We start from the raw sequence: 24,450 nt of genomic DNA on the forward strand, positions 1-24,450 counted from the left end.
ATGTCTCCAGAAACTCTCTCCATGCTGTTGAATTCGTGCAGAAAATAGTTCTCAATGATAATAGGCAATTAAGCAACCAATCACCTTGTAAATAGGAACAAACCCAATAATTGATCTTATTTCCATGATTTTGCACCTAATTTGGGCTAGATAAACCACTTAATTGAAGGCCCAAATACTACAACTAAACTCTACCCAAATAGACCTCACTCTGTCCAGCCCGTGTGACCAGACTGCAACCCAATCTCCAATGCGTCTGTCAAGCCCATACATTGACCTTAGCCTAGCCCATAAGCCTACACAAATATGGTGTAAACAAGGTTCACACATCCAATATTAAGAATGCTTTAAGGATGAGTCTCTGAGAAAATGCCTACATTTTGATTATAAGGTTCACACATCCAATAAAATTGGGGATATTGGTAATGAATGTTACCGAGTAAAGTAAAAATGTTACCCAAAAGTAGTGAATGTGTGGGACACGAGTAAACCCGTGACGCACTGCCCATGTTTTGTCAAGCATTTGAAACTCACAGGATTTGAAGGAACATGAAGGGTATGAATGAAATTCATAAAACACATCTCAATTTTTCCTGATTGTTGAGGGATAACGGTAAAGAATTTTATCGAGTAGAATATTGCCCGAAATGAATATTGGGATACTAGTAAGGAATTTTACCGACTAACACACTACCCGAAAAGAGTATGGGGGATACGAGTGATTACTCGTAAAGTACTTCTCATATTTTTTAAGTATTAAGGGATACTGGTAAGAAATTTTACCAAGTAATGTGCTACCCGAAAAGAGCATAGGGATACTAGTGAGTATTCGTAAAGCACTTCCCAAATTTTTAAAATATTCGGGATACTGATAAGGAATTTCATTAAGTAACGCGTTGCCCAGAAAGATTATGGTGAGTATGAGTGAGTACTCGCAAAGCACTTCCCAAGTTTTCTGAGTATTCGGGGGATACTGGTAAGGAATTTCATCAAGTAATGCGTTACCCGAAAATATTATAGGTAATACTAGTGAGCTCGTGCTGCAGTGCTTAGATTTTCTTTAGATTTAAATTGGGATAAAGAATGATGTAGTGTTATAACGTTATGGATCATTGGGGTCATTAATTTTTTGGGAATTGAGATTTGGTGACATTGCAAAGAATGGATGAGTTATAGTCAACAACGGTAAGTGTTTTTCTCGAAATAGGGCCCTAATATTACATAAAACATGCCAACATCAGAGCTAACCAAAGTACATATCCCATGCTTAACCCAAAAAAAAAAACCACCAAAATGACATTGGTGCTGTTTGGGAGTGCTTTGAAGTGTTGTGTGGTGCTGTGAGTTATAAAACTGTGATGCTGTGTGGTGAGTTGAAACGCAGATACTGTTTGACACATCACTTTCAAAACTGTGGTGAGGTGCTGTCAACCGCAGTTTCGCGTTTTGCGTATATAAATAATTAATAATAATATTATAAATGTTATAGTAGATAATTAATAATATTAATATTAATTAATATTATTAATATTAATGTTATATTAGATAATTAATAATATTAATATAAATTAAAAAATTGTTTACATTGCATAGTAGTTTAACATAAAGTACTTTACATCATTTGATGACGTTGGACAATTCAACAAAAAAAGTAATCTAGTACGATGCAAACTCTTCAGCCGCAATCATATAGCGGATAGCTCCCATCTCTAGGTCCTCACCAATGAATGGTTGGTACTCCGAAGTACTCGGTCCAACTCTGCTGGTACTGGCTTCCATGCCTGAGACATGAACAGTGTTGTCATCATCACTATATGCAGTGAAGTCCAGGTCAGCCAATGCACGTAATCGTATGAAATTATGTAAAACTGCGCAGGCAACCACGATCTTCACTTGAGTGCGAAATGAGTAAGGAGGCATTGTTGATAAAATGCGCCACTTATTTTTTAACACACCAAATGTGCGCTCAATAACCAAGCGGAGAGATGAGTGAGCATAATTGAAGGCTTCCCATGGCGTCAATACATCGGGACCATTTTGGAATACCTTTAGATGGTATCTTTGTCCCCTATACGGTGCTAGATATCCACTTTGATTCGGATATCCTGAATCAACCAAGTAATATTTTCCTGTAACATATTGAGACAGTTAATGTTACTTACTAATGAATTTTGAAATAAAATAGTAGTTTATAATAAATATGTTCATATGCCTTACCAGTGGGAGGGTGGAGAAACTTTGAGTTTGCATTAGATCAAACCGTACTAAAAATTCTTGAATCATGTGCCGATCCCTCCCAACCCGCACACACATATGTGAATAACATCTCGAAATCACATGCCACCATCACATTCTACGTGGTCACGCCTTTTCGCCCAATGAATCTTACCCGATCATCATTCGGGACTGACGCATCAATGTGCGTACCATCAATTACCCCGATGCAATCCCTAAAGTACGGGAAATATCTATCGTCTTCTTTTATGTACTTCAGTACTGTCGAATATGTTGGATCCCTTGGCCTGATAATATCGTCTGACATCCGAATCAAGCTGCTCAATACATTATGAAATTGACGATGTACTGTTTCCCCAGAATGTTGGAATCTATCCTACACAGTCCGATTGCCGACACCATTTCCTACTGTGTAAACAAACATCTCCACTATCTCTTTTACACTTAGTTCACGAGATGGTACGAGGCCATACCTCTTGCTCAATTCACTGCACAAGTCCCTGAACACCCTCCTATCCATCCTCAAAACGACAAACATTTTTTCCTATTACCACGTAACAAGTCTGTCATGTACATATGTCCTTTGTACCATGATGTCCAACAAGGTGTACGTTGAATATGAAACATTGCCTCACCCACCGGAACAATTGCCACCCTCGTAATAGCCGCAAGTTCTTCCATAATAAACTGCTCATTTTCATCGGAATAGATATCCATATCCTGTTAAAGTAAATGAAATTAACTTCTTGTTAAAAGCTGCTTATAATATATTCATATTATACCACAATATTGCCCAAAAAGTAAACAACATAAGCAAAATCTTGTTGAAAAATAACCAGTTCTACATTTATTGAAGTACAAAACAAATCTCAAACTCTACGATTTGAACAAGTCTGCAATTCAAAACAAATCCGAACTTTAAATCATATAGAAGTCTAGACATAGAATTAAGTGAAAATTCAGAATATTTTCTTTTAAATACTTCAGGTGCTGCCTCCTGCCCTAGATCCCTTTGCGTCCGCGTACATCATCTTCAACCACGCAAGCTGCCAGTCCCTGCGTAACATGGCAGTGAAGTACTCACGATGATCTTTGTTCTGAAACAGCCTGAGAGCAAACAATAGCAAATCTCCCATCTCGGCAGTCTCTGGAATTTCCTCCAAAATCCTCATACAGTAAGCTATTTCAACTTTTGCATCTGACATCTGGGCACTGGCAATTGCATTTGTCCTGCTGCTGACAGCGGACACAAGATTGCCCAAGGACTTGCTAATGTTTTCGCGATAATCAGACACAGATGCCCTACGCTTCTTCTTCCCACGGGTACCTAATGTGCTTGCTCTCTTCCTAACTTGACGAAGTGGCGGAGTGGGGGAGCTAGTTACTTCATTACTTTGCTCAATGTTTATGTCAAACTCTGGATCATTGGAAGCATCAGAGCCAATATGGATATTTTCAACATTGTCTCCAATGCTGGTCCTTGCAAATCCTTCATTATTTTGGCCGGCATTTTGGTTCGATGCACCTGTAAACATCGCAAATTCACCCGTGGCCATAAGTCCCTCAAATAGTGCCTCCAACTGCTCAAGGTTTTCTGGTCCCTGGATTCGAAACTTTGCAACCTTTTTGTCTTCCTGAAATGTATTAGAAGAAAATTATTTATTATAATGCATATAAAATACAGATTTTTAATCAAGTATGATATACATATGCATTCACAGCTAGCAACTTATATACAACAATCAAAACTTATATACAACAATCAATACAGTGCATCATCGTTTACTGTTTGAGCCATTGTCCTATATGCATTCAAAGATTACAGCTTCTGCATCTGTCCTATAAGCATCACAACTTGCATAAAATTCACTTTGAGGTCCAATTTATTGACATATATACATTTAGAGTGAGCAAAGATTGATAAAACTTTATCGAAATTGACATATGTTTGATATCGTGGCCATTAACATTAACAGATTACATTACATTCACATAATCATCAAATTTACCTGAATTCTTCTCTCCCACCAATCATTGTCCGCCAGAATAGTGTTACGAACATTGTCCCATCCAGTCCCAGTGTCATGAATACGCAGTTTCTTCCACAATTTGTACTCCTTCTTCAGATTATCCCATTTGTTCTTAAACTGTGGTTGATCATATCGCTTCCCAGTTTTATCAAAAAAACCAGCAACTATCTTCTGTCAACCTTTTTTGGTGAAGTGTGAACCAGGCCTACGCCCTTCCTTTACTTGTTCGACACAAAGATCAACAAAAACTTTCGTTTGGGCAGAATCCCAATTGGCCTTGTCTGCAGCTTGTGTTGATGGTGCAAGAGGTGTGGTATTACTCATACTACGTGGCAATGCCCATTTTTATAACTTAGACACAAAGTAATATGCTAAGGCACACAATTGTACAATAATTGAACAAAAAAACAAAAATTTGATTGGCATACCAATGATATAAATAACCAGCATTTAGAGAAAAAAAAATAGGTTGCCATGAAGGAATTTGGATCTATAAACAAATGAATCATTACCATCACACAAACACAATGCAAGCAATTATAAATTTCCACTTAAAATATGTTGTCTTCTGCTACGGCAGTCGCATGTTCTGCATCATCGTAAACATTGAAATACAAGGATTGCAATAAGCACCAACACTAAAACAAGCAAATCATAATCCATCCAATCCAATCATTTCATGTCTCCAGATCACTTCACTTCCACAAGATATAATATTACCAATAAATTTTCTCCAAGGACAACGAGCATCAACATTACACCACTAAAAGCAGTTAGCAAGGAAACCAACAAACATGAGTTTCACAACCATGCAAAGCAAAATCACCACAAAATCTTCCACCGACGTAGTATGAAAGTATTGGAAGAATGAAAACCCCAAAACCTTATAAAACCATGAATGGAGTAGTCATAATCCATATTGCAGTTTGGTTCAAAAATAGTAACTATAAATTTTCTTCTTAGCATAAGATTTGGTACTCTTTAGAAATAAATAGTTCAAAAGTACTCCTCCCCCGTAACGCAAGCCGGACATTTTTTATTCAAGGATCCCACCTCAGCAGCTTCCTTCTTAGGATTATCCCCTGAGGCAAGCATTAGCACACCAACAGCTTCTATTTAGGTTGTAGGATAAGATGCGGAAATTAATACCCTAGATTAGGAATCGATAAGTCAAGAAAGAATGAGCGGGAGGGCTAGGTTGAAGACTAAACATTTGGAGAAAGCGTATGCGAATTGTCTCAAACAATTTCATTCAAGCAAAGCAGAAATCAAGCCCTAACCTTGCGAACAACAAAAAGGGAATTCAAAATAGAAGGAAGTAATCGTGTAATACCTGATAATCGGAGTTGAGATGTGATTCTCCAGCTATACATATCAGTCCAAGCTTCGTACCGGAGTGAAGCGTAGCTACCGCTGTGTCTGAACGCTTCTAGTGGAGAGCTTCCCGTGGTGAGGCGAAGTGTTCGTACGATTTAGGTGAACTGATGAATTTGGGTTTACCGTGGACTCAAACATCGTTCAATGGGCTGCAGGCCGCAACACAGCTACTGGCTCACCAAACATGCAACACTACCGTTGCGGTAAAACACAATTGGAACGCGGGTCTTTAAACGTGTTGCCAAACTGGGCCATTATTGTGCATCCCTTTGATCTATGGCTCAACAAAAAGTCAAAAAAAAAAAACACATATGCCCTAATGTATTGTAACGACTAATACTACATATTCCAAAAATGTGATCCTCATTTTATTCCCAATTCTGTAGCATGCAAATAATAATTGATTATAAACACACATATAGAGTCCAGTTTAACATTAACGCTTCGTATTAGTTACAAGTAAAATGAAAATCATATTTTGAGTCTCATGAATTATTGTATTGCAACCATTCTAATTGCTCTTTATGTTATGGCTGTTGGCTGGCGCACTTAGCCGTCCACAGTCCACACAACCTTCCAAGTAGCAAAGACAAAAAACAAAAGATGAAGGCCCACCAACCAGGCTATGTGCGGCACACAGTTTGAATGTTCGATCGTCGTCGTAAATCACTCCACGGCATTTATCCTCCATATCCAGCCAAATCCAAACCACACAAAACCATAAATTAGCATGCCCTTTACCCTCTCAAGAGCGCTCTTGTTCCTGCACCCGAAGCCCCTCGCACCAACGATGGCTCACAATGCGAGCTCTTTTACCCCAAAAACACGCCTCAGGGGCGTCGTCTTCGACATGGACGGAACCCTAACGGTCCCCGTGATCGACTTCGGCGCAATGTACAACGCCGTTCTTGGAGAAAAGGAGTACCGGAGAGTTAAGGCGGAGAGTCCCTCGGGTATTGATATTTTGCACCACATTGAGAATTGGAGCCCCGATAAGCAGCAAAAGGCGTACGAGATCATCTTGGATTACGAACGTCAGGGCCTAGAACGCCTCCAGATCATGCCTGGTTAGTTGTTTACGCATTTTCCAATTGTTCAAATTATATTTTCTGCTTCAACTTGTTAGTGATTGTAAGGTTTAATGTAAAGTGGTCTTCCTTCTGAAAGGGCTAGTAATTTACTGATTTTGGGTGGATGTACGAAGAAATAAGCCTATTGTCCTTTATTGGTTATCAAGGATCTCTGATCTGCCCAATTGCTTGTTTGCTATGTAATGTCTGTGTAGAAGAAATTGGACATAAACACTCTTAAAAATGTGGTCTGCTTTTTGAATCTCTAGACCTGCTGAATTGGGTGAATTAAGTTGGTGTACCCCTAGACTCATTTTTCTGGACCAAGTAAAGAAAAGGTCTTTGGTAGGATTGGATTATATGCCCTGTCCTGCTTTCGGTGGAGATAGATTTAAAGATTATGTTCTTACTGGATTTTATAATTCTATGCATCTCCATACATTCATGTGCAGGTAATTTATCAATTTGAATGTAGGTATGATCCATCACAATGTCACATTAATGGTCATATTCTTACAAGAGAAATCAGAAATTTCTTATGTTATGTGGTGCAGGTGCTGCAGAACTTTGTGGTCTTCTGGATTCAAAGAAAATTAGGTGAAGTTCCAACTCCTTTTAGTTATTTTCCAGTTTCTTTTCTTATATGAGAGATTGTTTGTTTCATGCATGTTTGTGTTGGTTTTTGGCAGACTGTTTGCCTTCCATTGTTATATGCCATTTCAGGCTTCCGCTGTTAGTTCAGATTGATTTACAAGAATTTTTGTGGGTCTAAAATGCATGTGTGAATTGATCAGTTAATTTTCTTAACTCTCAAGTACAAGGCTTCAGCCACTTATCTGCAGTGCACTTGAAATCCTAAGAGCATTTCCTCTGTTTCAGCCTCTGTAGGCCATTCAAATTGTTCCTTTGGCTTATTGTGCGAATGATCGCAGAAGAGAGGAACAGCATAATTTATGGCCGTTTCATAACACTAATTGTTCCTTCATAGGCAATTGTTGTATGACCTTCAAACTATGATGCTCTGGGCTTGTAACAACTTTCAGAAGGGAAGTCAGCAATTTATTATGCATAATTGTTTTGCACTTGTTTCTGGTGGGATGGCATTAAGGTGATCTGAAATTTTTAAATGAGGGATGCCTATTACATTTTGTTGGCACAGACTATATTGAATGGGGATATAGTCAGTGGAAGAGAAATTGCATGATGTCCCAAATATTCTTGACAGAAAGTTATTGGTTCCAAAACCACCAAATGCATGTTGTCTTCTTTTACGTTATAGATATGTGTGGAGGAAAACCTATGTATTACTGCGTTAACAAAGTTTTTGTTCTATTTCAGAAGGGGGTTAATAACCCGCAATGTCAAGGAAGCTGTTGATCTGTTCCATGTACGATTTGGTGTAAGTATCCCAAAGTGTAAAAAAAAAACATTTTGTTAAAGGTTAATGAGGTAGCCTATAAAAAAAAAAGGCCATTGAGGTATCAATTTGAAATTACTTATCCATTGTGTTTGCACTAATGCTGATCATACACGTTTGTGAGTGCAAAGACATCCAGCTCTTGTGCAGTATCACTATCATCACATGGGATGTATGGTTATCCAAATGGTTGACCAATCAGCAAAATATCACATCTGAGAATCCTTATTGAGTACTTACCATATAAATTTTACCTTCGATTATACCTCTGATAGCTTTAGGTCAAGAGTAGGGCATCTTAGCATTCTGGAATACTTGTCAACTGTCAGTCATGACTCATGACTCCCACAGGTTTACCTTCCCACAAGCAAAGATGAACTCTCCATGCTTCTCTCTTTCTATCTGTCCAAAGGAAAATAAAAACAGAAACGAAGACAAATAACCACACACTATATGCACTGGGGATATCTCTTCTTGGCTTTGCCTCTGCAGAATTTTATTTGTGAGCATGATATATTTGATCTTTGTAACATGAATAATTACTGCAGATGTCATTTTTTCCAGCATTAAGCAGGGAGTTTCGTCCTTATAAACCAGACCCAGCTCCACTGCTGCATATCTGTTCAACTTGGAATGTTCAGCCAAGCGAAGTCATGATGGTTGGTGATAGCCTTAAAGATGATGTGAGTGTGTTTCCTCTTACCATATTTTCTACGAAAAGGGTTCCTATTCTTCAAGGGTTTTAATTTTATTTGTTTTATCAAAATCACAGCAGGTTGCAGTTTCTTTTTCTTTCTTTCTTTCTTTTTGGGTTCCTGTTTTAGTTGTTGATCAAACAAAATTTGTTTTATGTTGCACTTTTTTTTTTTTAAATTCAGTGTCTATGAATTTTAAGTTGATTGACAGATCTGTGCTAAGCGAGAGTGTAATTATCTGGTGTTAGCAGGTGGCTTGTGGGAAACAAGCAGGAGCATTCACATGTCTGCTTGATGAAAAAGGGAGGTATGGCTCTTCTGATTTTGCGAAATCAGATCTACAGCCAGATTTCAAGGTGGCTTCTCTGAGTGAAGTTTATTCACTATTGGAAGAAAAGTTCGATTTGATGCCATGATTTTGCAACCTGTAATATATGTTTTCTGCTTCATCTGGGGAACAGGTAGGATAGAGGACTAGTTGAACTGGTAAATATTTTGAGGGCATAGAATGCCCAAATAAAGTAAGGAAAAGGGGGGAAACTAGAGGAGATAAAGAAATCAGTTAAGGATTAGATGCAGCCGATTTACATTCTGACCAGGATTTGGAGGACTTTAATTTTCATTTGCAGACACATTTATGTGCTGTTGAGTGGTAACATGTGCAGCAATGTATATTGAGCCGCTGAGGAGTACCATCTATATATCGGACAATTATTATCATATGCAGTGGATATAATGTTTACTGCTCGCTCATATTGCAATCTTAGTTGCATATGCATCTGGCAAGAACAATGTTTTGGCATTTTTTGTACGTGGATGAAATGTTGTGTTGAAGGAACTTGATGCTGCTTGGCATTTCCTTTAGTGACAGCAAGCAGTTTTAGATTTTTGTTGTGATTTCAGAATGCTCATCCTGTTAAGAACAGGTTTTTTTTTTTTAAAAAAAATATCATTTAGAGATGAACCCAAAAAATACTAACGCCCACCGTGGGGTTCGAACCCACGACCATAAGGTTAAGAGCCTTGCGCTCTACCAACTGAGCTAGACGGGCTTTGTGCTGCAGGTTTTCTTAGTTATTAAAAATAAAATTCATAGTGTTTTCCACGTTTCAACTTAATATTGCGCCCGCAGATTGACCAGAGTTTGTTTCTACAAAAACCCCGCCTTTTCTTCTGCTCTGTATCCATTCGATTCATTTCACCTTGTGAGAGCGAGAAACAGAATCAAGAATTTGAGGAAGAATGAGTAGTGAATTGAACTTCAATCAAGAATCAGAACCCGAGATGCCTGAAGATGCTGACGATCTCCAACGATCAACCCACAGCCTTTCCCTCCTCCATCTCAACTGCTTCAACTCCCACAACCACACCCACCCACCTTGCACCACCTGCGGCTGCTGTGGCTCCTCTTTCCCCTCCCCAACCCCACCACTGCCACCATCCACCGACCTCCATATCAACCCCTTGAAGCGCCGCTCTCCTGAACCCAGCACTGCACTCGTAACCGCCACCGCAGTCACGGATTCGTCAGAACCCATAGCCAAGAAGCTCTTTCAGGACCAACAACAAACACATTCTGGGCAAGAAAACTCCACTCTCCCTGGCTTCAACAAGGTTTCGCTCCCATCCGTTCCGGTTCACTTTCAGGAAAGTTCTTTCCCTGTTCTTCGCCGCTGCGCCTCTGATCCCTGCAATCCACCGCAATCTCCGCCGGAGAATTCCAAGATTCCGGGTGGCAATGCTTCGACGCCGTCGTCTTATTCTGCTTCACTGCCGCCGTTACCGCCCTCCCTTCGGAGATCCGTTTCTGACCCGATGCCTTCCCCTGCCAAGAGCTTTTCAAGGTGGTCCAGCTCAAACGAAATGGGTCCGGAACAGAGTACCAATTCAAAGGTAATTTTGCTTTCTATGGATTATTGAGCATCATGCGTTAAATATGGATCTTGAAATTGATTGATATACATTATGACAGAGGCTGAAGAGGATGAAGGAAGGACTGAAGGAGATGAAAATGTGGTGGGAAGAGCTGTTGAATGAAGCTGAGGAAGCAACAGCCGCTGAAGAGATCACTCACAATCTTTCTGCACAGGTTTGATTTTTTTTTTTCTTGTAAGAATACTTCCCTTTAGCCCTCCTTGGTTGCGTGAATTCAAGATTTGAAATTGATTATCTTTCCGGCATTTTCAGCATATGTAATTATCAACTTTAAGTACTGTGAGGCCCTTGTGTTGCAGGCTGATTCTGTGGCAGAATTTGAGGAAGCTGTGACTGTGGAGAGAACAGGGGATTGCCTCCTCGTAAACTTCAAGTGTCCCTGTGGCAAAGGCTATCAGTTTCTTCTCTCCGGAAAGAGTTGTTACTACAAGCTCATCTAGAGTGCTGATTTTCACTGGGGTTTCATATTTTCTGAACAGTTCTGTCAATGAAGCCCACTTCATGTACAGTGCTCACTTTTTTAGGTTGTTATTCTTGTTTGTTGTACTTTTCGTTTAGCATGAACCAACTTTCCTTCTTTCATGATAGCTTTGTGTATTATTCTCATCATTATTTCCTCTCAGTTCTTCTGAGAGATCCCTTCAGATGATACCTTTTTCAGATGTATTTTTTCCAAGATATTTGAATTGTTAATAAACGAGTTCTTTCCTGATTCGAACTGTCATCTTTTAAGTTGGAGAATATTTCTGATGTGTGATTTCCTGAGTTTTGCGTCATAGCTTGGTGTGCTGAATATAAAACACAATTCATTGTTGATGTTTTTCATTTTTTAAGAATTATGCAATCTGATGCAGCTACTTGTATGGTTTGTCACACCATTCATTGTTGATTCTTCCCTATGTCTTTTGCGCCTACAGAGAAGTACAAATTTAAAGTTTGTTCTCCCTGGAACTGATGACTTAACTTTCTCTTGGCAAAAAAAAAAAAAAAAAACCTGACCGAACTGTATAAAAAATTTTCTTCAGCAACCACATAAGTAAATTTGAGTAGCTGTGGGGAATCCAGGCATTGGAACTTCTTGAGGTTTCGGTGTTTCACAAGCTTTTATGAACTGTTAAGGCTTTCCATTTTTCTGCTTATGCATCTAACCCTAGTCACTATTAGTTCTCAGACTGTAATGGACTTCTGAATAAGCAGAATACAGGTAACCTAGGTAAAAACTGTCAATTTTGCTGGATACCTCTCATTGTGAGAGTACCTTTCATTAAATAGAATATTGTTTCATAATACAAGCCTAATATTGTGACTAACAGCTATATCATATCCCTAAACATATGCCTTATTGTATGCTAGTAATATCCCTAAATATATACCTGATTGTATGCTAGTAACAGCTCCAATCTCTATCCCTGATTGCTTGCTACTAATTACTACAGTCTATCTCTATATATGGTAAGATATCTACAGCACTTATTAACATATAATACAGTTATTTACAGCTATATCTTCTATTATACTATCAAAAACTGATATTTGTATTTATAGAAGTGAATATGTCTTGGTTCATTTATTTTGTTACTTTGATAGTAAAAAAGATGAGCTGTGTGAGATCTTGAAAGTATTTGCAGAGTATTTTATTTAAACCAGAGAATTACAAGTCTACTGCTTTTCTCCATATTAAGGTAACTTTGCTTACTGAATATTTTGTTGTGATTCCCTATTGAGCAAGTCGCATATTAGTATTAATGAGATGGTTGATGATTTGCTGTGTGTTAAGAGCAACTAAGACCACAGTAGCCATACAATCATTTATGTTGCTTCATTTAAACCCCTTTTGTATCTATAAAAGTGAAGTACTATTTGGAGTTAGCGGGTATCTTGGTTACTTCAGTTTTACTTTGATAGTAAAGAAGACAAGGTATAGGAGGTCTTGAAAGCATGATGCAAAGTACCAGTATACGACTTTTCTGCATAATAAGGTAATACAGAGGTGAACCATAAATAGTTTCTCATGCTTCTTTTTCATTTACCATACCGATGCTGATGACACTGATGACTTTCTCTCACTTGTTAGGAGTAATCCGGATTGGCGCTGGATTGATCATTGGTTAGTTGTGTCAAATATGTGGTTAACAGCGCCATGCCGTAAACTGAACACACCGGTATCACAACCTCTATACCCTTTATGGTCATCTATGAAGTGAATTGCATCTCCTTCCCATCCGGCAAACTCCTCAGTTGACAATGACAGAGAATGGCTTCTTCCCAAAAACAGAACTCTATTTCCGAGAGTCTTCGTATGCACCCATCTTTCTTGACAGAAATCCAACTCGAAGACATGGAAGAACACTGTTCTGTACGGCCACATTGCAGGTTGCCAGTATTTAGCAGTCAAAAATTCCAACATAACCGCCTCTTCCCCTTCCGGAGGGACAAAGTTTTGAATGTACCTTACAACAAGCAGAAGTTTTCCAGATGACTCTGCCAAGTAATAATTCTCTCTATATCCGGTTCCGGTCTTCTCAAAACCCCCCTTAGGTTTGATGCTCATTCTTTTAACTGGAACTAGACCTTGAAAATCCCAAGCTTGAACTGATAAATCACTTGTTAATGCATAAAGCATGCCATTGTGGTATATGATATCAGAGTAGTAGCCCTCACATGTACTATTGATGGTAGTCAATTCGCTATGATCTCCATTTGTGCAAAAGGAAAGCTTTTTTCTGTTATACTTGCATCCATATATCACTGCTGCAGATATATATGTATGATTTGTGATGCAAGATTCATATGACGACAACACCACAGCTTTCTTGAAGAAATATGTCTTTGCATACACGATGCGCAACCAATTGATGGGTGATCCGATGCACGAATCGTCTATGGTAATTGATTCAGTTTTCTTCATGGTGTAGGGTTTGTTCTCTTCAGTATTGAAGAAAATTACAAATTCATCATCAACATCATTAGGAACGAGGAGCCATGGAAGTTGAGGGCATGGAGTGTAGCGCAAGGAAGAGACATAGGATTTGGCAGCAGAGCACCAATCAGAGCAAACACCTGCAAAGCCGTCAATAATGTCGATCAAGGAGAGATTCGACATGATCAACTCTAGCAGATCTGGTAGAAGCCTTGACCAATCGCGTTCTTCTTCTGATGCTTTCCTTCTTTTAGCAGAATTGAGGCCAACTATGGATAGTTTTGACACAATCGAGTCTAAGAGATCTGGTTCTGGTTCTGGTTCTTGTTCTTCTGTCTCTGGTATCTTCCTTTTGGTGCAATTTAGGGTTGCCATGGATAAGTGTTGCAATGGAAGAATGTTAAGGAAGGGAAGAGTTGAATATATAGAAATAGCTTTAACAAATCCATAAAAGGAGTAGAAAAAGGTTATCCAAAACCCTAAGAAAAGTGTTTTCTAGTTTGATGGTAATTGTAATCTTATTTCACCTTAATTGCCTCGTATGCCCTCAGATTGTGTTTTTTTTTTTTTTTTTTTATATATTTTATCTAACCAATATTATCTTCAAATTTGTGTTATAAAATTATAAGAAATTTATTTTCTTTCCTTTAGAGAAAATTATTAATGTGGGGAGGTTTTTATTTTATTCTTCATTATAATTATATATGATAGTGTATTTATCTCTTTCAGAGTTCAAAAAATTGGTTTAGGATGGGAGACAGACTAAGCTAATATTTTTATAAAAAAAAATTTACTACGTCAAAAGGAGAGCTTTTTCAAATAATTTAATTATCAAAATAGTTGGTTGAAATGGAACAAAAAAAAATTAGATTATTTAAAAGAGTAGAAAAAAAGAGATTAAATTTCCATTTTAACTATTGGGTATTTGAATCCAATTATGATTCCATAATTTTTATTTTTTTTTATAAAATGAACTTATTATATTTTATAAAAGTATAGTTGCAAAACATACAAATAAGTTATAACACCCCGAGTCACTGAACGGTAAGAATTATGTATATCACTCTGGTGTGATAATGATTCAAATCCCTCCTCCCCGTTTAAGGGAAAAAAAAAAGAGAGTTTATAATGTCAAAAATAAATATGCACAATTCATGTTGATTGATTTTCATCGTAGTAACCGCGATGGTCAATTCAGAGACCGACAACATATTTTCGCGCTAATCACATTGAAATGACCACGAAAATGCAAGAATGAGCAGAGATGACGCTTGCTGACTGAAATCCTCATAGACCCACCACATATTTTCTTGCTAATCACATTGAAATGGCCACGAAAATGCAAGTGAAGATCATTCAAGTTATCACTCATGATCAGGTTAACCACCAGAGACGAGCTGCATTCACATTAATTCCTAGCGTAATAAATCCAGTAATGCAAATTACATCAAAACAAGAATCAAAATGCAAGTGAAGGTCCTCGACTCGTCACTCTGGATCAGGGGAACCGCCAGGTACAAGCTGCATTTGCATTAAATATTAGTAGTATAATAAAATTAAATATTTAAAACTCTTTTAACTATTCTATCATAGACGACCTCTACATTTCCATCATGCGAATCACTAACAAAGAACAACCATGGGAGCCTTAAAATAGCACAATGAGATGTTATCACCTTTCACGGATAAAATTAAACAACACAATCATGGCATTTTAATTACCTTTTGGTAAACAGTTCCACCAAAGATTAAAAAAAAAATCACAGAAGTTGTTACTTAGAGCTCGAGTATGTAAATTGCGTTTTAGTTAGGACATTGAAATCTAAAAACATGCACCTTGATAAGCTCACAGCTTAAATCAGTCATAATTTAATTACAATGGCAATATTGTTCCCATTCAGCAAGATCTGATCAAGTTTGGTTATTCTTCGTCCTTCGGCTGTGATTTCACTGTAATATTATTATTAACATAGAATCGGAAAATTAGATCCAAAAAAGAGCAAAAAACTTTCAAAATTGACAGTGAAAATCACAAGTCTGTGCACATATACTCGGAGTGAGAGAGGAGATTAAGATTTAAGAATGCAAGTATCATCATCAACCCATTAGAGCCCTAACCTCGTGAATCAGAATCTGAAAAAACCGTTTTGACTCCTGCCGAGAACAAGAACTCCAAACTAATTCTTTAATTTTCATGGTCTGGATTTTAGAGTCATAAACTTCTTGTTAGAAAATGTCAGTCACATAAAAAGCTTTAAAACTGCTATATAATGTTTTGGGCACGAAGGCACCACAAATACAAAATCTCTACAGGCATATGAAAGACTATACAGACGCCTCGCAATATGAAATGCCAGGATCAGGCAATACAGTGAAAATCAGATGATATGAAGGATGAATTGAGAGATTAGTAGAGCCCCTACACTCGCGTACAGAGCTCAAATTCCATCAACTCCAACAGCCCCAACCTCTCAACTACAATCCTTCCCACACAAACAGCAAAATCCATCCCTGATCCAATGACCAGACCCATGCACACACCAAAACCAACCCAATAAACATCCATTCGATGGTGTAAGAATAAATTTTCCAACTCTTTACATTAAATCAAAGTCCAATTCCACACACCATTCCCAGCCTTTACGACCATAACGCCCTCCGCTACCTCTGAGTAAGATTGAGTCCCCTAGGCGACAACAGCAGATCGATGAAGACAGATCATTGAACTTACTTAATTATCAGTTGCTAATTAAATATACAGTCCAATAATTAGTCCAAATTCAGATAGACGGCATTGTTTTGTATCACACTAAGCAAGATTTTCAGAACCCATTTTTTCAAGCACAAAAATCCTCTTAACTATATGCCACAATACAGCTGAAATTATTACTAAAGAACAAAAATGTGATATAGTCACAAAAGTACAGCAGGAGCTCTCGGAGTTTATTTGTCCCAATTAAAGGCACTCGAAATAAGCCTAATCTTCAAAGGGAAATTTCTCTAAATGACCTCATCCAGTAACAAAACCGCAAAAATGACCAGGTTTGTTAAAAACAGATCAAATGACCTCCTTTTAATTTTCAAAGTCAAATATACCCTTACCCTTATAAAACAAATACAGATCTGAATATCATTCTCTCATCCTTCTCTCCCGAAACACAAAATAACAACCTTTCTACCTTGCGACGCAGCTGCTCCACCTCAATCTATACTTGAAAACACTAAAACCTTGATCGGAAAGCACAAATCAAAAATACCCATTGTATCGGCAATATTCGTTGTTAATTCGCCCAGCTCTCATTGCAAGTAAGTACATATATATACAATGGTCGTCTTCAGTTTCATTTACTTGTCCTGCTATAGTCGAGCAAATTGCTCGAGCATTTTATATAGTCGATCAATCTATTTTTAGTCGAGTATTTGGTCGAGTAACAGTGAATTATTTGGTCGAGCATTATTTTGTTTGATCGAGCAAAAGTAAATTATATGGCCGAGCATTATCTTGTTTGGTCGAGTATAGTGAACTTATTTTGTCGAGCAACGATGAATTATCTGATCGAGCCTTATTTTGTTTGGTCGAGTATAGTGAACTTATTTGGTCAAGCAATATCTTTGGTCGAGCAACAGTGAATTATCTGGTCGAGCAATATCTTTGGTCGATCAACAGTGAATTATCTGGTCGAGCATTATTATCATTTATCATGTACCTTTTTTTTTTGCAGGGATGACATCAATTGATTTCGTGATCTTGTATGGTAGACAATGGGAAATTTTTCGCAGTATGTACAAGTTCAAAGGTGGAAGAAGTCAATGTGTCATTGTTAATGATACCATTACATATTCGGAGTTGGTGGGTATGATCTATGAGTTGTTTGGAGTTGATAGTAATATACATGTTTTGGAGTTGAAGTTTGCATATAATACACACTTTGACATGAAACCAATGGTCTTTAAGTAATGACCGTGACCTCAAATTTTTCTTAATACGAAGATACATGCCAAAGCATGATCTACTAAAGGTCTCCAATTGATCCTCATTTAACTTATCCCTGATATTACAAATAACTGCATTTGGTTGGGAAAAGTTTGACACTTTTGCAGGAAAATGTTGACCCTCTGGAATAATGTAAGCTATAGTAACCCTAATATAAAAAAATAAAAGTGAAATAAATATAAGTTAACAATGCTCGACCAGTAAATTCAAATGCTCGACCAAATCAATATGAATGCTCGACCAATCAATATGAATGCTCAACCACATAATAGATATGCTCGACCCCCATAATAAATCTAAGATAAAAAAATAAGTGAAATAAATATAAGTTAACAATGCTCGACGAGTCAATATGAATATTCGACAAGTAAATTCAAATGCTCGACCAAATCAATACGAATGCTCGACCAGTCAATATGAATGCTCGACTATTAAATATGAATGTTCGACTAGTAAATATAAATGCTCAACCATTAAATATGAATGCTCGACCACATAATAGATATGCTCGACCCCCATAACAAATAAATCTCGACAAAAAAAACTCTAAACTCGACCACAGACTCTCAAAATGCTCGATGAAATGCTCAAACACTCGACTACGTTGAAAACTTCATTTTTAACTGTGCGAAATTGTTTTGAGCAAAGTCACGTAGTAATATGGAACCCAAAAAAATGGGTGAAACCTCACAAAACCCGTAATGGCAAGTAAACGCAAACAAATTAACCAGAATCATTTTTGAATAAATGGTAAACTTACCTTCGAGTATTCGGAACAGTTGATGGAATACAAACCGTTGTTGTTGATAGAACACAAACCGTTGTAGTTGTAATAGTTGAGAATGAGAATGGAACTGTGTTTGAAGGAGAAACTGAAAGTGAAAGGGATTTTAGGAAACGGAAACGAAGGAGTGAAGGAATGAAAGAAAAGTTAGGGTTATTTTGGTATTTACCAATATAAATTAGGTCATTTTACCTGTTTTTTACAAACCGAGTCATTTTTACGGTTTTGTTAGTAAACCGAGTCATTTTTATCAATTTCCCATCTTCAAAAGGCATATTACTCATAATTATATGACGCAATCACTCAAACAAATGGATTTATGACCAGTTATCGGACTTGCATTCTTGGTGAAATCAAAGAATAAAAACAAACAAAAACACTTGTGGGTGATTCTTGTTTGGTAATAAGAAAGACAGAGGGAAGCTACATACTATTCAGTGACATCTTCAAGAACCATGTTAACATAGACGTCAAAGCCCCTGAGAGTGCCAACAAGTTCCTTGTCTCCTTTCATTATGACCCATATTTTGGATCCTATGCACCGATCTATCAGCTCTGCGCCCAATAAAGGAAACAAACATATTATAATTTTCCATTTTGTCAGTAAATGTAGGGGAAAGCGAAGCAATGAGTACTGGACCTGATGGGAGAAGCTGTGATGGATTGTTAGCCATGAAGACCAGAGATTGTATAGAGCTTCCCTACGAAGAACTGATACTGTACTTGTACGCGTACGACGGCACAACAACTTAATTTCCCGTTTCTCTCAAATCCAAAACTCTAAAAATTGAAAGCACAAATTCAATATTTTGAAATCAAGTCTAGACTGTTAGTGTCATACCGAAATGAAGGCGTGAAGTAAGAGTTTTGAAGGCGTCAACTTAAAGCCATATATCACCCGAGAATTGGCGTAAAGCGCTCCTCCAGTCTCGACTCTCGAACCAGTCAAACGCTTCCTGTTTTCAGGTTTCAGCTTCTTTGCGCAATCTTTTTCGGGTTTTTTGGAAAAGTAACCCCAACAAAAACAAATTTGGAAATCTAACCCATTTTTTCAAAAACATGATATCTAGCATTTTTTACAAAGGAATTGATACAAATACCCTAAATACATTGAAACGACCTCGGTTTGGTTCAAAGGCTGGCTTTCACTTCCTGCGACATCCTTCACCTTCTTATTTGCTCTTTCATTTTCCTTTTTGACTATTTCTGATAGTTTTCATTCTCTCAGATACTATTATATACGATTTCTGCCTCATTCAACCTGATACATCATGGGTATGTATTATTTAATGTTGTATTTGTGCTTCGTTCTAGTAAGCAATGCTTACGGTTTGTGTTTTTCATTTTAGCAGTGCTGGGTGCTTAGGGTTTGAACATGGTTCCTTCATTTTTAAATAGGAGATAAGAAGAAACAGTAAGGTCTTCTTTTATCCTCTTCAAAGATCAAAGATCACCCATCTCTAACTAAAATGAGTTCTTCTTATTCAACTCCTGCAAAGAGAGTAATAAATGAGGAGGAAAACCTCATTCTTCCGAAGAGAGCAAAGACTGAAGACCCGTCTTCTTCAAAGAAGACAGGGATCCAAGAGAAAGGCTCCACTTCTAGGAACAACGAGGAGCCTTACGACTCTATCTTTGAAATATTCACTGTATCTGAGGAGCTATATGGAGAAAACCCTCAGAACTCCATTGAAGGGTTGAAAGAACTACTGAAGGAAGCCGAAAGGAACCTTCAGAACGAATATGAACATAACCAGTCCTATACGAACGTGCTCCGTTCAGCCAGGGATGCATTGATCAGCATTCGTGACAATGCCTGGGGTAACTCTCACGGCCAAAATGTTTATCGACCACAAGAGTCCCTTTTGGACCTTGCAGCCGATGTTGGAACTGTAATGAATGCCATAAACGATGTAATCCGTACATGGGCACGTTAGAGTTTATATCATTTCATGTCCATTTTATCAAATATTTCATTTATCATTCTATGAATTAAAAATTACTAGACCATATATCGAAAATACTCAAACAGATATCCAAAACTACTCGAACAGATTTAAGAAATACTCGAACAGATATCGAAAACTACTTGAACATATTTAAGAAATACTCGAACATATATCAATAAATACTCGAACAGATATCAAGAAATACTCGAACATATATCAAAATTTCAGAACAATAACATTAACTGAATCAACTGAATATTTTGTGTCTAATATTCAACGCAAGATAAGAGTATCCTAAACCAAACCCATCTACAATGCGAATTTAATAGGCACTCACTTTGGGTTATAATGACGATATAGAGGAAGAATGACGACAGAGATGGGAATGACCACAAAGTCTTTAAAGTGCCCAAGGAAAGACGGCTCGGCCAGACCTCGTGAAGAAACACCTGCAAGCTTTGTGCCGCAAAGAAACACCTACAAATGTGACAAATGGAGTTTTTCGTAAGTTGGGTTTTAGGTTTTTTCGATGGGTTTTAGATATCCAAGTGTACTGCGGTATGTGAGGGGTATTTCTGTGTATTGTGGTATGTGATAAGGGTTTTGAGTCAGAAAAATACAAAAAAGCGTTAGATTTTATGTTTTGACAAAAGTGGGTTAGTTTTCAAAAATGGGTTTTAAAAAATGCTACTTTTCCAAAAGAACCCCATCTTTTTTGATGAACACTATTTGCACCTATTTTTTATTAAGTATTCTCTAAAAATACATTAGAGTGGAGTGTACTTAGTAAAAAATGGAATGCAAATAATGTTCATCCAATCTTTTTCATTTGGGTTATTTGCCCTAATATTAGCATATCAATAGTACTAAGTAACCCATATAGTAATAATCTATGGGAGCCCAAGTCTCTCATATGAAATTTTAAAACGTTTTAACTCTCAAAATATAATATATGTTAGATCTTTTAAAAAAAATACATATTCGAAATCAACGTATAAACTTCTTTCTAATAAGATCTATTATTGATGAGTTTTATTGAATGAATCTTAATGACTTCTAGAATAAAAGAGTGAAATAAAGTTATTTCATTGATTAAATCAATGGTATTAATTTGTTGGGCTCTTATGGGTTACATGTCATTTTTGAATCAACAATGCTAGGTAGCCCAAAATATAGGAGCCCAAATCTAAGTGGCATGATGATTGGATTGATGACTAGACTAATGAGAGAGAAAATTTTAAAATTTCAAACAAATATCTACACTCTCACATCTCCCCACACTCTCACGTTCTCTCTCTTCCTCTCTTTTTCTCTTTTTTTCTCTCTCTTTTTCTCTCTCTCTTCCTCTCTCCTTTTCTCTCTCCTTTTCTCTCTTTTTCTTTCTCTTTTCTCCCTCATTGCCTGAACTGAAAAGTCTACCGTCCGACCATCGATCTGAGACGTCGATCCATAAAGTGAAGCTCCGGAGCGTTATGACTCACAATCAGCCTTCGTTTGTCATTAACAACCACCTATTTGGCCGGAATATGAGTTTGAAGTCGCGGCCAAAAGAAATTTGGAGCCCGATCTGACCACCATAGGCCACCTCGCTGCAAACCACCACCACCTTTGGCCTCGTCTTGTTAAGATCTACAGGTTTCAGCTATTCGACGACCAAAATAGTTATTCCATTGATTTCATATGTCATTCCATTACTGTTTTTTGAGACATCTGGTTATTCAATCAATATAACTTAATTTATTTACTCATTCCACTGATTTGGTTGTCATCCCAATGATTTTATTGTAAGAAATATAGTTAACTGTATATTAGTGGATTTGAGTTATTCCATTGATTTTATCAATGGATTTGGGCTAATTGGGGATATTCCATTGATTTTATCAGAGAATCAAATTGAATATTTCAGAGGAAAACAAAATAAATTCAAAAAAATAGAATGAGAAAGAATTGTTTATTTGGTATGGCTCCTTCATCGTACAAAGATCCTCCTGTAACCAAACCCACATGTAGCACACAATGGATTCTCACCCATACCCTTGACCCATTCAAGTGGATTAGTTAGGAAGAACTCATCTCTGCTTTAGAGTTTGCTATGGTGCATGTGAGCAACAACAAACTCTCTTTCCCCTTCTTTCTTCTCTCCCCGCTTCCACCACTGGCCGACAACAACTCTGACGTCCAGCGACGTTTGGTGTAGGTGTTGGTCCCAAAATGATCAGACAATAATCAGGAACACAATCCAGCCCTCATCAACCGAATATAGTAGCGAGATCGACCAGAAAATCCAAAGGAATTTGCCATGGAGCCGGACCTTCAAACGTCAAATCCGGCCGCCCCCGCATTGAGGAGCACCTAGACCAGCCATCTATCTGTAGGAACAGCCACCGGAGGTGCTTGCCCCATGTTGTGACCCAGGCACTGACAGTGAGAGGAAGAGAAAGAAGAGAGAGAGAGAGAGAGAGAGAGAGTGTGTGTGTGTGTGTGTGTGTGTGAGGGGGAGCGCAGAGAGTGAATATTTGTGTGAAATTTTCAAATTTCAAAATTTATCCACATAGGATGCTGATATGGACATGCCAACTAGATTTGGGTTCCTTTGGGTTACCAAATTTTGGGCTCTTTGTCATTTTCCTTTTTGAATGCCTATTGTCTTGGGCATTTATTATTGATTTGCTTAGGCCCAAGTAAACGAAAAATGTATTTGGGCCCAAGAAGAAGTGTGGTTATGCATTTGACTAGGGGTGAATATCCGGTCGGGTTTCGGGTTATCGGACCGAGTCAGACCCGACCCGATATATTTTTAAGACATGAAAACTCATTCCGATAACCTTGTTAAGGATTATCGAGTTATCAAGTTTCTGGTCGTCGGGTTATCGGGTTTGATTGAGAATCAAAAAAATTCAAACTCTGGATGCCACCATAAAAACCTGTGAAAGAAGAGTAATCCTGCTATGGACTATAGTCACAATAATGCTAAGCTATTGATGATTGCTTGACTGATGAGAGACGACCTAGACGAGAGGGAGGCATTTGAGCTGTTCTGTTCTAGACTTCTAGGGCTTCGAAGTTTCTAATTTTGCACGTAGGAATTTTGTTTACTTTTAGTTGTTAATTGTTATAAACATATAATCACTAATTAGTAATTAATTAAATAATAGAAGAAATCCAGACCCAATACTTGGACTTGTTAACAGAGGTCTGGGTCGGGTTTAGCCTGGTCCGATAAAAACATTATTAGGTTAGCTCGATAATCATCGGGTCGGACTGGGGTTTTCCAACCTAGTGTTTCACCCTACATTAGACATACCCACACGCACCTCAATTCTCCCAAGCTCGTAGTACGCCATCTTGGTTCGGCTGAGTAAAAGTCCAATGAGTAAAGACCTAGGTGACTTGGATTTTGTTCAAGTCATGTACTTGACTTAATGACATGTTAGTTTGTCTATGTCGTGCCAGGTTAACTTAGTCGACACGAGAGAATTATGAGTAAAAAGTAATTTTATTAATTTCAAAAGAAAGTTACAAGACTCAGATGCAAGGTTCATTACTAGATAGAAATCCTAGTCTAGTCTACAGAAATCAATTTTGCAGATAAGGTTTAGCGAATCGTGAATTTTTTGGTGATCAGTTTTGCAGAAGCAACCCTTGTGTTTTCTTTTTGAATTCACTCGTAACCTAGTTTTGCAGAAGCAACCCTTGTGTTTTCTTTTTGAATTCACTCGTAACCTTATTTGGAACCGATAAAGATTTACAATTTCGAATTTGTCTTGTATCTATGTGTTAACATTATTGATCCAACACATGAGACCTTGAGTTAGCATTCCCACAACTGCAGAGGTAAGGTTCAACTCGTATGGTCGTTACTCGGCTCAGACCGAAATAGAGTACTATAGGGAGAATAATGATGTCAATCAAAAGAAAGAAGCAATTTAAATATTATTGGATCAACGAAGTAGGCGGGGGCGAACAAATTCCATTTGGATTGAGATCGGAACAAGGGGTTTTGATGGAAGAAATTTTGAAATGACCCCTAAACTTTCTTGAATA

General features: G+C 37.7%; 5 protein-coding genes and 1 non-coding gene across 9 annotated transcripts; 2 read left to right on the plus strand and 4 right to left on the minus strand.

The window, feature by feature from the left end:
* Positions 1 to 1,656: 1,656 nt before the first annotated feature.
* LOC120014218 lies at positions 1,657 to 2,313 on the minus strand. The gene is made up of 2 exons (XM_038866137.1): positions 2,238 to 2,313; positions 1,657 to 2,129 (listed from the first exon to the last, which is right to left on the minus strand). The coding sequence occupies exons 1-2, from the start codon at positions 2,311 to 2,313 to the stop codon at positions 1,657 to 1,659; spliced, it is 549 nt and encodes a 182-aa protein (XP_038722065.1).
* A 3,934-nt stretch (positions 2,314 to 6,247) lies between these two features.
* LOC120015715 (haloacid dehalogenase-like hydrolase domain-containing protein At2g33255) lies at positions 6,248 to 9,579 on the plus strand. The gene is made up of 5 exons (XM_038868255.1): positions 6,248 to 6,709; positions 7,267 to 7,309; positions 8,051 to 8,111; positions 8,678 to 8,812; positions 9,076 to 9,579. The coding sequence occupies exons 1-5, from the start codon at positions 6,373 to 6,375 to the stop codon at positions 9,238 to 9,240; spliced, it is 741 nt and encodes a 246-aa protein (XP_038724183.1). The 5' UTR covers positions 6,248 to 6,372; the 3' UTR covers positions 9,241 to 9,579.
* A 224-nt stretch (positions 9,580 to 9,803) lies between these two features.
* Positions 9,804 to 9,876, minus strand: TRNAK-CUU. Its single transcript has one exon. It is a non-coding gene; the product is annotated as a tRNA-Lys (tRNA).
* LOC120015566 lies at positions 9,875 to 11,471 on the plus strand. Its single transcript, XM_038868050.1, has 3 exons — positions 9,875 to 10,717; positions 10,797 to 10,913; positions 11,059 to 11,471. The coding sequence occupies exons 1-3, from the start codon at positions 10,067 to 10,069 to the stop codon at positions 11,197 to 11,199; spliced, it is 909 nt and encodes a 302-aa protein (XP_038723978.1). The 5' UTR covers positions 9,875 to 10,066; the 3' UTR covers positions 11,200 to 11,471.
* Positions 11,472 to 12,639: 1,168 nt separating this feature from the next.
* On the minus strand, positions 12,640 to 14,218 carry LOC120015661. Its single transcript, XM_038868184.1, has one exon. The coding sequence runs from the start codon at positions 14,052 to 14,054 to the stop codon at positions 12,861 to 12,863; it is 1,194 nt and encodes a 397-aa protein (XP_038724112.1). The 5' UTR covers positions 14,055 to 14,218; the 3' UTR covers positions 12,640 to 12,860.
* Positions 14,219 to 15,119: 901 nt separating this feature from the next.
* On the minus strand, positions 15,120 to 19,435 carry LOC120015604 (sm-like protein LSM5). 4 transcript variants are annotated; one of them, XM_038868097.1, is made up of 5 exons: positions 19,299 to 19,435; positions 19,098 to 19,174; positions 18,889 to 19,012; positions 18,434 to 18,545; positions 17,429 to 17,821 (listed from the first exon to the last, which is right to left on the minus strand). In XM_038868097.1, the coding sequence occupies exons 2-5, from the start codon at positions 19,129 to 19,131 to the stop codon at positions 17,735 to 17,737; spliced, it is 357 nt and encodes a 118-aa protein (XP_038724025.1). In that variant the 5' UTR covers positions 19,132 to 19,174; positions 19,299 to 19,435; the 3' UTR covers positions 17,429 to 17,734. The 4 variants fall into 4 exon arrangements, with proteins under 4 accessions (XP_038724027.1, XP_038724025.1, XP_038724026.1 ...); XM_038868098.1 differs by having other exon boundaries at positions 19,098 to 19,237; positions 19,356 to 19,428; XM_038868099.1 differs by lacking the exons at positions 17,429 to 17,821; positions 18,434 to 18,545 and adding exons at positions 15,120 to 15,200; positions 15,557 to 15,629 and having other exon boundaries at positions 19,098 to 19,406.
* Positions 19,436 to 24,450: the final 5,015 nt, after the last annotated feature.

The sequence above is a fragment of the Tripterygium wilfordii genome, chromosome 14 (genome assembly GCF_013401445.1).
Source record: "Tripterygium wilfordii isolate XIE 37 chromosome 14, ASM1340144v1, whole genome shotgun sequence".
In the NCBI taxonomy this organism is placed as follows: Eukaryota; Viridiplantae; Streptophyta; class Magnoliopsida; order Celastrales; family Celastraceae; genus Tripterygium; species Tripterygium wilfordii.

Coding starts and splice junctions, on each gene's coding strand:
- LOC120014218 (XM_038866137.1), bottom strand. CDS start 2,313: ATGTGTGTGCGGGTTGGGAGGGATCGGCACATGATTCAAGAATTTTTA. Junction 2,130..2,237: donor TGATCTAATGCAAACTCAAA/GTTTCTCCACCC, acceptor AATATGTTACAG/GAAAATATTACTTGGTTGAT.
- LOC120015604 (XM_038868097.1), bottom strand. CDS start 19,131: ATGGCTAACAATCCATCACAGCTTCTCCCATCAG. Junction 18,546..18,888: donor CTTGAAGATGTCACTGAATA/GTATGTAGCTTC, acceptor TTTCACTTTCAG/TTTCTCCTTCAAACACAGTT. Junction 17,822..18,433: donor ACTGTTCCGAATACTCGAAG/GTAAGTTTACCA, acceptor TTTTTATATTAG/GGTTACTATAGCTTACATTA.
- LOC120015661 (XM_038868184.1), bottom strand. CDS start 14,054: ATGGCAACCCTAAATTGCACCAAAAGGAAGATACCAGAGACAGAAGAA.
- LOC120015715 (XM_038868255.1), top strand. CDS start 6,373: ATGCCCTTTACCCTCTCAAGAGCGCTCTTGTTCCTGCACCCGAAGCCC. Junction 6,710..7,266: donor ACGCCTCCAGATCATGCCTG/GTTAGTTGTTTA, acceptor TATGTGGTGCAG/GTGCTGCAGAACTTTGTGGT. Junction 8,813..9,075: donor GTGATAGCCTTAAAGATGAT/GTGAGTGTGTTT, acceptor TGGTGTTAGCAG/GTGGCTTGTGGGAAACAAGC.
- LOC120015566 (XM_038868050.1), top strand. CDS start 10,067: ATGAGTAGTGAATTGAACTTCAATCAAGAATCAGAACCCGAGATGCCT. Junction 10,718..10,796: donor AACAGAGTACCAATTCAAAG/GTAATTTTGCTT, acceptor ACATTATGACAG/AGGCTGAAGAGGATGAAGGA. Junction 10,914..11,058: donor CTCACAATCTTTCTGCACAG/GTTTGATTTTTT, acceptor CTTGTGTTGCAG/GCTGATTCTGTGGCAGAATT.